Source organism: Gopherus flavomarginatus, chromosome 1, assembly GCF_025201925.1.
Source record: "Gopherus flavomarginatus isolate rGopFla2 chromosome 1, rGopFla2.mat.asm, whole genome shotgun sequence".
NCBI lineage: Eukaryota > Metazoa > Chordata > Testudines > Testudinidae > Gopherus > Gopherus flavomarginatus.
In genome coordinates, this window is record NC_066617.1 from 249,698,578 (window position 1) to 249,712,928 (window position 14,351).

At 43.5% G+C, this 14,351-nt stretch overlaps 1 protein-coding gene across 6 annotated transcripts in view; it reads right to left on the bottom strand.

Moving 5' to 3' along the window:
• MGAT4A (alpha-1,3-mannosyl-glycoprotein 4-beta-N-acetylglucosaminyltransferase A) overlaps nucleotides 1–14,351 on the bottom strand; it is a 144,391-nt gene that overhangs the window by 29,355 nt on the left and 100,685 nt on the right. For all 6 annotated transcript variants that reach the window (XM_050931772.1, XM_050931782.1, XM_050931792.1 and 3 more), the window contains exons 10-12: nucleotides 9,866–9,996; nucleotides 7,794–7,901; nucleotides 7,177–7,370 (exon numbers count right to left, since the gene is read on the bottom strand). In XM_050931772.1, coding sequence (XP_050787729.1) covers nucleotides 7,177–7,370; nucleotides 7,794–7,901; nucleotides 9,866–9,996 — 433 coding nt within the window. The remainder of the gene's footprint in view (nucleotides 1–7,176; nucleotides 7,371–7,793; nucleotides 7,902–9,865; nucleotides 9,997–14,351) is intronic.

Genomic DNA, 14,351 nt, shown 5'->3' on the forward strand with positions numbered 1-14,351 from the left:
TCCGGTGCCATAGTGGCGCCACTCGAGGGGGCACCCAGCTGACCCACCGAGTGTTGCTAGGGTAAAAATCTTCTACGAACGTGCATGCAGCACGCGCACACCTAACTGGAATGGATATGAGAAAGCACTCGAAGAAGGAAGATGTCTTGGTTGACATGGAAGGCAGACACTACCTTAGGAAGGAAGGTAGGGTGTGGTTGCAGCTGTACCTTGTCCTTATGAAACACTGTATATGGTGGGTCCGACGTGAGGGCTTGAAGCTTTGACACATGTCTCGCCGAAGTGATGGTGACGAGAAAAGCTATTTTCCAGGAGAGGTACAGGAGCAAGCAAGTCGCCATCGGCTCGAACAGGGCACTCATGAGTCTGGATAGGACCAGGTTGAGGTCCCATGTAGGGGTCGGATGCCAAATTTGCGGGTACAAACGTTCCAATCCCTTGAGGAACCTGCTGACCATGGAGTTGGAGAAAACTGATAGTCCATTTTCGCCTGGGTGGAAGGCTGAAATTGCTGCTAGGTGTACTCTGATGGATGAAACTGCTAGGCCTGGCTGTTTCAAGGACCATAGATAATCTAGGATGGTAGGTACTGGCACCTCCAGAGGGGCAGTATTGCTCAGGGCCCACCAGCAGGAGAAACACTTCCACTTGGTCAGATATGTGGACCTAGTAGAGGGCTTTCTGCTACGCAAGAGTACGTGCTGCACCGAGCAGGAGCAACATAGCTCAGATTGAGTTAGCCATGCAACATCCATGCTGTGAGATGCAGCGATTGCAGGTCCCGATGACAAAGTCGGACGTGCTCCTGAGAGATCAGGTCTGGCCACAACAGGAGTGGAATTAGTGTGGTCACCGACAGACCAAGGAGAGTGGTGTACCAATGTTGCCTGGGCCACACCGGGGCAATCAAGATTAAGCAGGCCTTGTCTCTGCGTAACTTGAGAAGGACCTTGTGGACTAACGGGAATGGAGGAAAGGCATAGAACAGGTGGTCTTTCCACGGCATCAGGAAGGCATCCGATAGGGAGTCCGGCGAGTGCACCTGGAGAGAGCAGAACATCTGGCACTTCCAATTCTTGTGAGAGGCGAAAAGGTCTGTGTGGGGAAACCCCAATTCTGGAAAACTGAATGGATAACATCTGGGCAAACTGACCACTCGTGAGCCAGAAAGGACCTGCTGAGGTGATCTGCCAAGGTGTTTTGGACTCCCGGGAGAAACGACACCACCAGGTCGATAGAGTGGGCTATGCAGAATTCTCACAGGCGAATAGCTTCCTGACAGAGGAGGGGCGATCGCGCTCCCCCCTTGCTTGTTGATGTAAAACATGGCTGTTGTGTTGTCTGTGGAACACCTGGCAGGCCAGGTGTACTGCTCTCAGTTCCCGTACGTTGATGTGCAGGGTTATTTATTGTGTGGACCAAAGGTCCTGTGTACGAAGGTCCTCAAGGTGAGCGCCCCAGCCCAGATATGATGCGTCCATGGTTAGGACTGTGGAGGGCTGTGGGGCATGGAATGTCATTCCCCCGCATACCAAGTTGGGGTTCAGCTACCAAACCAGGGAGGTTAAGACGTCCATTGATACTGTGAGCACTGTGTCCAGATTGTCCCGACCTGGACAGTACACTGATGAGAGCCAGGCCTGAAGTAGACGGAGGCGTAGTCTGGCATGTCTGGTCATGAAGGTGCAAGATGCCATGTGTCCCAGTAGACCAAGGCACGTGCATGCTGTCGAGGCTGGGAAGCTTTGGAGGCCATGGATAATGCTCGTCATGGACTGAAAGCGGGGAAAGGACGCCAGGGTTTGCCACAAGGCATTTGAAATCTTTGCCACCCCTTCATGGAGTGGGAGAGCCACCCTCCCCGGTGCTGAAGCTGAAAGAACACTGAAGAGGGAGTCCGAGGGTTCCTCCACCTCCTCGGCTTGAAGGTTGAGGCTTGATGCCACCCTTTTCAACAGTTCCTGGTGGGCTTTAGAATCCTCCTGTGGGACAGGCGGAGGTGGGGCCGTAATTGCCTCATCCAGGGAGAATGAGGATGTGGTGCGGTACTCTGCGTATCCACCAGTGCCGTAGGTCCCACCACTTGGTTCCACTCTGGGTGCAGAACCGGGGATGAATGCTCCATCTATTTGTTAGGAGGTTGAGAAAGGGAGGCCAACAGTCTCTCCAAGGCTCCAGCCACAAAGAGAGCCACAACTGGGGGCTGCATCACGGGCCACAGGGCCCATTGGCACCATGGTGCCAGCCAAGGAGCCTGGTGCCACTGCACCTGCTATGGCACCGGCGGAGCAGGCTGTTCAGCCTGACTAGCCTGGCCCATTGACTGATGACTGCGAAAGGAAGCCGGGCTGGCATACTATCTGCTGCTATCCCAGGACCAGGATGAGTGCTGGCGTCAGGAATGGTGCCAATCACTAGACTGTGATCCCGGTGTAGAGGAGTGGGAGTACCGCCAGTAGCAGCTGCTCTTCGACCGGCTCCGACAGGTGGATCCGCAATGGCGAGGTGCCAGCAATCGATGCCTGGGACCATGGGAGCGGTGCCGCGGCGGAGACCTCAAGCGAGATGAAGAATGGCAGTGGCTTAGATGCCCATACCGCGAAGGGCTATGGTAGCCTCTCGGAGACAAGGACCTCCAGTGCCATCTGTCCCGGTCTCGACAGGGCACACTCTCCTTGCAAAGTCTATGGTTCCTCGAGGCGGAGTGGTGCCTGGAACCCCTGCCAGTCAGTTCCCAGCCAGACAACCTGGTGGGGGTCAATGGGGACTGGCGTGGATGCCACACGGGGTGGTCGCGGAGCAGGGAACAGCGTTGGGAAGCTTCCCTAGACCGTGAACGGTATTGTCCAGGCAGCGACTGCAGGGATCTTAGCGATGGCTTACCTCTGGACTGGGGAGCCAAGAGCTGCAGTGTCTCTGGTACCAGCAGAAACAAGGTCTCGGACTGCTTGCAGGGCCCCCGGCATTGAGGGCACGGAGGGCACCAAATGTCTGGGGAGGTCGTCTCAGAGTGGGCCAGGCTACTCCGCTCAACTTGAGCGGGGCTGGCTGGTGGAAGGTACCGAAGGGTCACCGCATACCAATGCTGCAGTGCTCAGTGCTGACTTGGAGCAGAGCAATGGTGTCTGAGTCAGGGCCGACTCCATCAAAATGGCTCCGATCTGAATGTCCTGCTCCTTCTTGGTTCGAGGTTTGAAGGATCTGAAAATCTTGCAGCGATTGCTGGGATGAGTTTCCCCTAGACAGTGTAAACAGTCTGCATGCAGATCACTCACAGGCATTGGCCACTTGCAAGTGTCGCACGACTTAAAGCCCAGGGCATGCACCAACCCAGGTGCACTAAACTAACTCTAAACCAGGGGTCGGCAACCTCTGGCACATGGCGGGCCAGGCCAGTTTGTTTACCTGCTACATCCTCAGGTTCAGCCGATCATGGCTCCCACTGGCCGCAGTTCACTGTTCCGGGCCAAAGGGGGGCTGTGGGAAGTGGTGCGGGCCAAGGGATATGCTGACCCCGGCTTCCTGCTGCCCCCATTGGCCTGGAGTGGCGAACCACGGCCAGTAGGAGCCACAGTCGGCCAAACCTGCGGACACGGCAGGTAAACAAACTGGTCTGGCCCGCCAGGGTGCTTCTCTGGTGAGCTGCGTGCCAGAGGTTGCTGACCCCTGCTCTAAACTAAACTACTTCTAACTACAGGTACTACTAACTATGAATTAACAGAGTCCAAGAGGGAAGCTACAGCAAAGCTGGAGCAGAGCAGTTCCGACGCACCTTCACTGGCAACAAGAAGGCACTGAGAGTCGGGGGAGTGTGCAGCGCCCCTTATACTGCGCCATAGTGGCACCACTCCAGGGTTTGCTAGGGGCACTCCCCTACAGGTACTGCTAGGAGAAAAGCTTCCAGCACCAGTGCACGTGGTGAGCACTCACACCTACTGTGAAATGCACATGCACAATCACTCGAAGAAGAAAAGGAGTATCTATATTCTCTTACAAAGTGTTAGAACCTAAAAAAAGGAAATGTATCTTTGACACAACCATTACAGTGATAGAATTGTCAAGCATTTAAAGCTACTTTTAAATGTGACTGTCATTTTTAGTTCAAAAAAGTGTATTTGGACAAGTAGCATATATCAAAATAGCCAAAGTTGACTTCAATAGCCTAGTAACAACTTAAAGTGACAGCATCTTTTTGTAATCTTAAAAGTGTGATCTATTTTGAGGGTCTTAACATCCAGAATTAACAATGGATTTATTTTGCAAACAATCCACAAAATGTTGATGTCCAATTTACTATCAAGAATAAAACTACTGAATTCACAGTATCCCCTTGGTACAGCACTGAAAGAGAGAGATATGTGAAGAAGCACAGAGATTGCAAAGATGACAGTGGGATTCTAGCTTACTATATAGGGGGTTCAGTGCTCTGGATGAGGAACTTCAGTTGTAAGAACTATTATCGAAATAGAAAACTAGTTTCAGAGTCTTGTTCAGTTCACTCCATTCCTGTTGTAGTATGGTTGGCTTAGGACAAGAAACATCCGTTGAACTGCTGAAGTTATGAAGAGATAAAACAAACAGCTGGGTTTCCGTGTGCTCAGTTATGCTCTTACATTTTCTTATGCTTTTATCCTTGCTAAAGAACAATTTTTCTGATTCTCAGAAGTATGGCATTTTAAAGAAAGGGATCAAAAGTTTACAGCTAACCAAGCAAACTACTACAGAAATGGTAAATTCAGCATAGTAAAATGTTTTACATGGAAAAATATATTATGGGAACAAGTAATTGCTGTGTTATGCTGTTACAGAAGCACCATTCATTCAGTCAGATTTGTAATCATTATTTCCATTAGAAAGCTCATATATCAGGATTTTACTAACATAGCTAGCTACTAACCAGTAACTCTGGGGTGGAGCTTGGCAGACAAGGTTTCATTCAGGTTCAGAAGGCTTTTTTCATTGGTTTCAAGAATCACAGATAAAGAGAAGACATGCATACGAAATGTCATCAAGTCCCCTTCCCCCACAAATCCAGATTGTTCCCAAAAGTATACTTTCTAGTGTTTATCTAGTTTAGTTTTATTCCACATCCTACTACATCTCACCATCAGGAAGTTTTTTCTGATATTCAGCCTGTTTTCCCTTTCTTAATTCAACCCATTACTCCCAGTTATAACCTTTGTGTACTTCAGTAAATCATTCCTCTCCCTCATTGGTGTTTAGAGCCATGGTATATCTGCAAACTTATTTCTCCACCTACTTGTCACTTGACTTCAATGGAAGCAGAATTAGGCCAATACTGAGTGCTTTTGAAAATCCCACCACTTAAGTGCATCACATCCCTGACAATTCGTAACAGTAGTAACTCTCCCAAATCTTCTGAGAATTCAAGAAAGGTAAAAACTGATGTGTGTGGACTTTGGGTAATGAGACAAGAGCCCAAATAATATTTCAATATTTATTAGAAATTGAGAAAATGGCCTCATGTCAGATGAAAAACTACTTAAAATCTTATACCAGTCCAGTCAGTGAACTTCCTTTGAGAAAGTGAATTATCTTCATTGAATAGAGATTATTAAAGTCATTTAATCCTCCTCTCTTCTGAATGTTACTAGCACCTGAGACATGGCGGTACTGAGAGTAGGCTTATATTAACCATTTCGCCCAATTACAAAAGAATGGACACATTCTCCCTTTCTTTGCACAACCGACAGGCACTTTCTCTCCCTCAATATGATAAACTGAGGTGACACTCTTCAGCAAATACATTGTGTAAATCATGCCCATTTTTGAGGCACAAAGTTTACTTATGACATTTCCTAGCAAGTTTAGAGTATTTGTCAAAACTGCCAGGTTGCTTCTGACACATCCTAATAAAACAAGTATCTAACCAAAATAAAAATTAACTTGTTCCACCCCCTTTCCTTGAAATTCATATCTACAAAAGTATGCACTTTTTTTTCAAAAATGGATAAATAAGTACATTGATTGTGTTTTTTGTTCATTTCGATGCAACTTTGAAACAGAAACTTTGAAGTTGATCAAAAACCTACCACTGAATGTACACTCTCCAGCTGAAAGGTGTCTATTTCATATTATTGCCACAGGTAAAAGGTACTGACTTTTATATGATAAGGAACATTCCATGCAGGCCTAACAACTACACTGGAAGGAAAGACTTTTATAAGCAACTGAAGAGTACTGTAATTTTTAATTCTTTCACCTCTCAAGTGATCTGCATTTCACTGGTCAGAATCATTGGAGCAAAAATTACAATGTAGGGAAAATACCAAATTCAATGAATCTGAGATCTTTAAGACCGATTAAGGTGATGACTTAGTCTTCAGTTTGCTGCCAATCTATGGAAGAATTGGGTTCACTTCAAGAAGGCAGAAAGAGCAGCAGCTTGACAGCCTGAGATATCCTCCACAAGAAAAGTATCTAGTGAGATTACTCCAATAGTAGTTGTTACCACTGCAAGGCTCTAGGTCTGCAGAACTGGGGCAGCAGAAAGGCACAATGTGCATGAAAGAATATAAAGATACCTTAAACAAAAAATTTCTTTCTGAAGTCTTGGGCTAGTGTACAAGGTGAAAAGAAAATAAAGAAACAAAAGAAACTCCAACATAACTAAAGAGAGAGGACAGTGTCAACCTAGCAAAACTAAAATTACTCTGTTAAAAAATAAAAGTAAAAGAAGTATTTCCTTGCTTTAGCTGGCCTAAAGGTTAATAAATAGAAGAAGTCACTTTCACTCCTCTGTGTGACTGTAGCAAATCATAAATTCAAGAACAGATGCAGGTAAAAAAACCACACACATTAAGTTTGAGTAAGATAAAGGGCTTGAAAGAAAGTCACCTTCAACCGACTGGAACAGACTCAATTTGGCAGTCTGTTTAACTGCTGGCAGGGTACTGGTTGTGGTGTTATGCTTCTGGAGAAGGTTACAAAAATAGATTTTGTAGCAAAATAAATAAAATACAGAGTCAACTATGAAGAATAAAGTTGACTGAAGCACATTTTAAACTGAACTGCAAAGTATCTATTTCATCTGATACTTTGTATGAAATTACTTTTTCATTATGTTTAATTTATTATTTCCTCAATTCAATCCTCAAACTTACTTGATCAGCAAGCATCTTTAGCTGTGAGACCAAAAGACAAGTGATTACTGACCTTTCTACGTTGACTGGTTTGTCAAATTTAAATAGGATATAATCCCCAGCAATTGGTGTAACAGCCCAGAAAAAATCCTCTCCCATATAGGTTTTTTCCAGTGTATGTCCTTGGTAGACTTTTAAAGATGTAGAAACTTCCGCGGGTGGATTCACATGAATTTTATGTAATAATGGTTTCAGGAAGTCTTTATCCTAATTGAAAGAAAGACAAACATGCTATCAAGCTGGTCAGGCAGTCTTTTTTCCTTAGTGGCTAATTTTGCTAGTACTTAAAAGCAAATGGAAAACATAGGGCAACTAATGTATTATCCATTTTCTCCATTGTACATCTCAAACCCTGTATTGATGAATTAAAAGGTCACAGTATTACAGATAAAAGGTTAGAGATTTAAAATGAGAGACCGTATCCAGGAGTTGTATAAAAATATATGAGTTGAGCTAGACATTCTTCTATTCTATGGTAGCCAGCTTTAATCACGCTTAATTCCAACTAGAGTATAATATATTATACTTGAAAATGCTAAACTATAGCAAAAAGTTAATTTTCTCATCTGATGAAAAATCACTTATCAATCCCGTCTGATCTGAAAGGGCAGGGAAATTTTAGCTACTAACCGTGAGTTTCTGGATCTTTCCTGCTAGGGAGGAGTGCAGTCCAACATGTTGGAAAAGGGAAGGCCTGAAGCGTATTCGTAGATTAGATTTCTGTCTGTCACAATGTTTCTTAAAATAAAATCAAGAAAACCTCACATTAGCAAAGATAATAAAGAAAAAGATCAGTGAGATTTTATTGAAATTGTATGTTAATCTATGATTCATGAACCAAAACAAATTACAAGAAACTGGAACTATATACTTCATTCCTGATGCTATCTTCTTTCATTGCCTAAGAGCACCATTGGGCTATTCATTCTGGTTAAAATTTACTCCTCTCCTCGTCCTGCAAAAAGCCTGAGGGCTTGGCTACACTCACACTTTACAGCGCTGCAACTGGGGTGTGAAAAAACACCCCCCTGAGCGCTGCAAGATACAGCGCTGTAAAGCATCAGCGTAATCAGGGCAGCAGTGCTGGGAACGCGGCTCCCAGTGCTGCACGCTACACCCGTAAAGGATGTGGTTTACATGCAGTGCCGGGAGAGCTCTCTCCCAGCGCTGCCGCTCCGACTACACTCACACTTCAAAGCGCTGCCGCGGCAGCGCTTTGAAATTCCAAATGTAGCCATACCCTGAGTAAATGGGCACTGGAGGAACTACATGAGAAATTATCTACCAATCAGCAGGCAGGTGCAGGGCAGCCTGTAACCCCACCACAACTACTTCTCCCGTCAAACAGGTAATTTCTGTACAGCCTCCATATGATGATATGTGACCAGTAAGTCTGTACAGTCTCAGACAAAATGCTCTCCTCTTTCCACTCTGTGACAATACTAATGGGGCTCTCCTGTTGATCCACCCTATCTAGCTGGTATTGAACCTGGCATAAAGCTGCTGAGTAAATTCTGCTCACTCATTGTTGCAAGTGAGGCTTGTTAACTCTACAGGTATATATGGAAGGTCTAATTATTGGCATCTGCAGAAAACCTTAGAAACATCAAACTTGGGCAGAAAACTCAGGTTGACATTTATGTTGTTTAATTCTTATTTCTAGTACTAGTAAATCCAATTCTCAAGTATGGTATAAATCTGGACTATACTTTGACTACAAGTGTTCTGTTCAGAGCAATCTGCTCACATGCCCCATATTCTCCATCTATACTGGTCTATGTGCCAGCTTTGCCATGCACGTAGACCCTTATATACTCTCTCAACAGCTGCCCTGTCCATGCAGCAGAACTGAAGTGGTTCAGCTACACTTGGCCCCTTCACTGATGTGTGAATTTTACCCCGTTTTCATACACAAAAACCTCAGCCAAAAAAAGCAGTGTGTAAAGTTAACGTGAAAACACTCTGCAGGCAAACACACACGCAGAATAGCACCTCAGTGATGAAGCCTTTTTTCCCCATATTGTAGCCATCATTCTTTTGGTTAGTGAGACTTGGATGAGATTTTTAATGGAATTAGTCAATACTGCTTCTTCACTGGACAGAGAACTTTCTGTGTGGCTACATGAGATACTCCCTATAGGGCTACAGGAACTACTTCCACAGAGATGTGATAGTCTGAAGACGAAGAAACGCTGGGTGAAATCCTGGCCTACTGAAGTCAATGGAAAAACTTTTATTGACTTCAAAAGGACCAAGAATTTACTCCAAGACTGTATATTCAATGAAGGACTACTTCACTGAAGTATTGAGCACTACCATTGAGCTACTGGGATGAACCTTTATAATTATTTTCAAAAATTAAAATGGACTCAAATAATTTTGCTGCAGAATGTGAAATATAGCTAGTGCAACTGCTATAGGACTTCTAGGCACAAAAAATGTTGACCTCTGTTTTCCCCCAAAAATGCATTTCTAAACCTCCCAAATCTGAAACATTAAGAAATTTAAGAAAGCCATTACTTTGATCTCTGAGGTCTCCAAAACTTTCTCACAGATTCAGATCATAGACTGAGATTTGTATTGGGACATGAAGAAACCATGAAAAGAATCAGCACATCACATACTACCTCTTAGAGTCACAGAAAGTAAAGCTTTTTATCAAGAAATGACATTAAAAGCTACATAATAAAAATTGAACTTACTGCATCTTTTTCAGGGTTGCAGACTTTCACCCAGAGTATATGATCTAAGAGCCAATCAATAGGTTTCTCCTTATAAAACATAAATATGAACTCTACAATAAGAGTGATATCTGGAGATTGGAACATTTTACCTGTAAAGATATTATTCTAAATTAACAGTAGTTATTCTGAAACAACTCTTTTGATATCACGAGCCCAGAGACCATATTGTTTGTGCTAAGGCAAGTTGTATCACCATCTCACAACTGGAAATCCCAGTTGATATCACAAATGTCAATAAGGTGAGCAAAACTGTAAACAGGAAAACATCAGAAAACAGCTCTTTACAATATTACAAATCCCAACATCATTAAAATACTCAACTTGCATAATAAAACACAAATCAATATAAATATGGAATTCTTCAACAATTCCAAGAACAGAGAACTTTAGAATAGAAAAGTCAAACTTAAAATAGGACCAGATTTCTGTAAACCATTATAAATACAAGGTTGAAGATTATTTCTCCATATTAAAAATATTAATTTTGTGTTTATATAGAGAAGAAGGCAAATGAGAGTGTGGGATTCAAAAAAGATATACAGTGGAAAATTTACTATTACCTATTATGACCTTCTATTAGTTTATTAGTTCATTAGAGTCTCAGTATATTTTAACTCTTGTAAATTACACTATTCTGACTGCATAGTATTTTGTTGGTCAATATTAATGTAAAAGATACAATTCAAGAGGAAAACTTTGCTTTAATTCTTCTCTGAATTAGATATCTAAATCATTCATTTAAAAACTTTAGTAAAAGCATCGTGTTAAACATAGAGTTAATTACAGCCACAGATCAAAATGTTTCTAAAACTCATTTTATATCTCCAGAAACACATTCAAAGTGAAAAAATTTTATACTATTCTTTATGTTTATATTCTGCAAATTACTGAAGTTCTTTGGCTAATATTAAAATGGATCCGCTGACCGAATCTGTCTGGCAGCTGGTGTTATTAGAGTCCAAACTCATCCAAAGTTAACTTTTTGTTCTCAATATTTTAATTTGAAAAAAATTAAAAACTTGAGTGAGCTCCTCACCCCTGCTCCACGGCCCCTTCATATTAGGAGTTCTAAAAACCCCTAAAACCAGCCATGGGAGGATTCCCCCAGCATAGAACTGTGGAATGCAGTTGCAAGGCTGCCTTCAGAGGACTTCCTTGCAAGTCCTGGCATAGGGGATGTCCAGGACAGCGCTGCAGCACTTTGCATGGCAGAGATTTGAGCACTCCTGCAGGTCACAGGCTGCTGGAGACAGGCTGCCATAGTTTACAGACAGGTTCCCAGAGCTGCCTATGATATACCATGGACTACCAAGCAGCCCAGAATTGGGAGGGCATCCCCTACCTCAAAACTGATGACTGTGTCCTGTGCTTCGTAGAGGTGAAGCACAGAATTCCACCCTTTATAATTTATTTAGTTTAAGTGACAACACTTAAAGACTACATATACAGCATACAAAGAATGAAACTTCTGTTATGATGTATGGACAGTAAAATGCTATGTTTTTTTGGCTGTCAGTCAAAACCCCTTATCAACAAGGATGAATTTGTCACCTCTGTGTATAAACAATTTGTTTTCTATCGCACTTTTTAAAAAAATAGATTAGATGTATGCATAAATAAGATTTACAGCCAAGACAAATTTTAACAAAAACAAAATACCATTTTTATAAATGAACTTGTAAGATAGCTAAGGCTTACAACAGAGTATGGCTAAAGCCATATCTCTGTTAACATTTCAATTATTATTCTTCTAAGTTAGATCGATAGGGACAAAGTGATAAAACAGGTCAATAAACTAGACTTTTGCCTTTGGAGATCTGGATATAAATCTCATCCCAAGTCATAAATAGTGATTTATTTGGCTGCCCCTACATCTTTTGTTACCAACATTGTACAACTTGTAGTATGTGTCCACATAAAGAACCAGAAATGGAATAGCAGAGATAAGGCAAATCAAGAATAATGATAACTATGTGAAGAATTTTGCACTATGGATGATTACACTATCTTTATATGTCTCTAGACAATGCTATTAATCACACACTTTCAAGAATACTAAATTCACTCAACTTAAAAATAGAATAAGTAGCTAAATTGGGAGCATTAGACTCCTGATTTAACTCTCTCAATAAAAAACACTTAAGCTATGGTGTAGTCATGGTTAAATCCTGCTGAAAGCCTACTGGCAATAATATCTGAATGAAATGGTTACAGAATGGAGTAAGCAGTAAATATAATATATGGGAGAGCAAGAGATAAAAAGGAGAGAGAGAGCAGTTGGAGACAATTAATTACTTTTTAAAAGTAATAATTTTCAGAATCCATATAAAGAAAAGCCAACGGACAGGCAATCTGGCATAACTCAACTTCTAATCTTTGAGTTCCAATCAGTTTCACTCATGATTTAACCAGAAACTCTATGAAATAAGCAACTTGTAATAAATAATGCTTATTTATTATTCCTCAACGGTAGGCGTCAGGAGAGAAATGTGTCTCTTTTACAAATGATCTGTAAATATACTTTAAAAAGTAACTCATTGGTAAGGATGAAAGTCTGTCCTGGAGGTCACAGATTCATTCTGCAGCAGCTGGTGCTGGCTCAGGGGCTACGCAAGCTAGGCAGCCCCTGGAACACCAGCAGCAGCTTGGGTGTGTGGAGGGGGCTCAGGGCTAGGGGCAGGAGGTTGGGGGCAGAGGCGCTGGAACAGTTTGTATAGTGGGGGTGCTGAGAGCCATTGAATCAAACTGTAAACCCTGTCTATAATGAAAACCACTTCAAATCTGGGGGTCCTGCAGCACCCCCGCCCCACATCCTAGTTCCAGCACCTCTGGTTGGGGGGTGCAGGGTGACTCTTACCTTGGGGTGGGGGGCTCCCCGGCTCCCACTGGCATGGCCCTGTAGCTCCTAGGTGGAAGGGCCAGGGGGGTTCCGCGCTTTGCCTGTGCCGGCAGCCCCCGCAGCTCCCATTGGCTGTAGTTTCTGGACAATGGGAGCTGGGCAGCCAGTGCTTGTGGAGGGAGCTGCGCAGAGTCCCCTGGCCCCTCTGCTGCTTAGGAGGTGTAAGGACCTGCGGAGATAGGTAGGGAGTCCCACCAGCCCCGCCAATCCTCCCTCACAGCACCAGCAGGAGTCTTGGGCTGCATGCCGCCATCCAGACCCCCCTCCAGCAACAGTGGGGGTCCTCGGCCATTGCCCACCCCCTCCCCCAGCACCAGTAGGGTCGCAGACCACCTCCCTTAGCACCCGTGGTGCCCCTGGACCGCCCCCCACAGAGCATCTGTGGCCCCCTACCCAAGTTTTAGTTAGGGGTATATAGTAAAAGTCATGGACAGGTCATGGGCCATGAATTTTTGTTTACTGCCTAAAGAATAGGAGTACTTGTGCACCTTAGAGACTAACAGATTTATTTGAGCATAAGCTTTCATGGGCTACAGCCCACTTCATTGGATGCATGCAGTGGAAAATACAGTAGGAAGATATAGAAATATACACACAGAGAACATGAAACAATGGGTGTTACCATACACACTCTAACTACAGTGATCACTTAAGGTGAGCTATTACCAGCAGGAGAGAAAAAACTTTTTGTAGTGGTAATCAAAATGGTCCATTTGCAGCAGTTGACAAGAAGTTGTGAGGAACAGTATGGGGGGAATAAACATGGGGAAATAGATTTACTTTGTTTACTGCCTGTGACCTGTCCATGACTTTTATTAAAAATATTCATGACTAAAATATAGCCTTATTCATAAGTAGAGCCCTGCAAATCTGCAGATATCTGTTTTATAGCCATGGACCATGTTTGTGGATAGTGGATGGATGCAGATCCAAATTTTATACCTAGAGTCCTGTAAATCTGTAGATAGTCGCTTTATATCTGTGGACCATGTTTGGGATCTGATACAGATACACACTTTTTATCCATATAGGGCTCTACTCATAGAGTTATATGTTGCATGTCCCAAATTGCAAGTGTAAACTAAAGATTCAGCACATGGCAGATTTTAAATATTTTGCCTTTTCAATCTTACAAAACTGCAGACTGCAAGCTCCTGCATGCCAGAAGACATTCCAGATTGTACTATGCTAATTAAGAAAAATCTATAATTAATTTTACATTACTTGTAAAACCACAGAATTTCATATGAAAATCTACATTAAGAGAATGGTTAGATTGTGAAGCAAATTCCAAAACCCAAGTAAAATTCATAATTAACGTTTATCTTCCCCCCAGCACTCACCAGCGGCGAGGCAAGGCAGGGAGCCAGGGGAATGGAGCAGGCTGGGGCTGGGTCGTTCCACTTACCACGCGGTGAGTGCAGTCCCGACCCCTGCAGCAGTCCTCCAGGGAGTGGGGATTGGGTGGAGCAGGGGCGGGAAGAGGCAGGGTGGGGGTGGAGCGGGGCGGGGCTTTGGGGAAGAGGTGGAGTAGGGGCAGGGCTG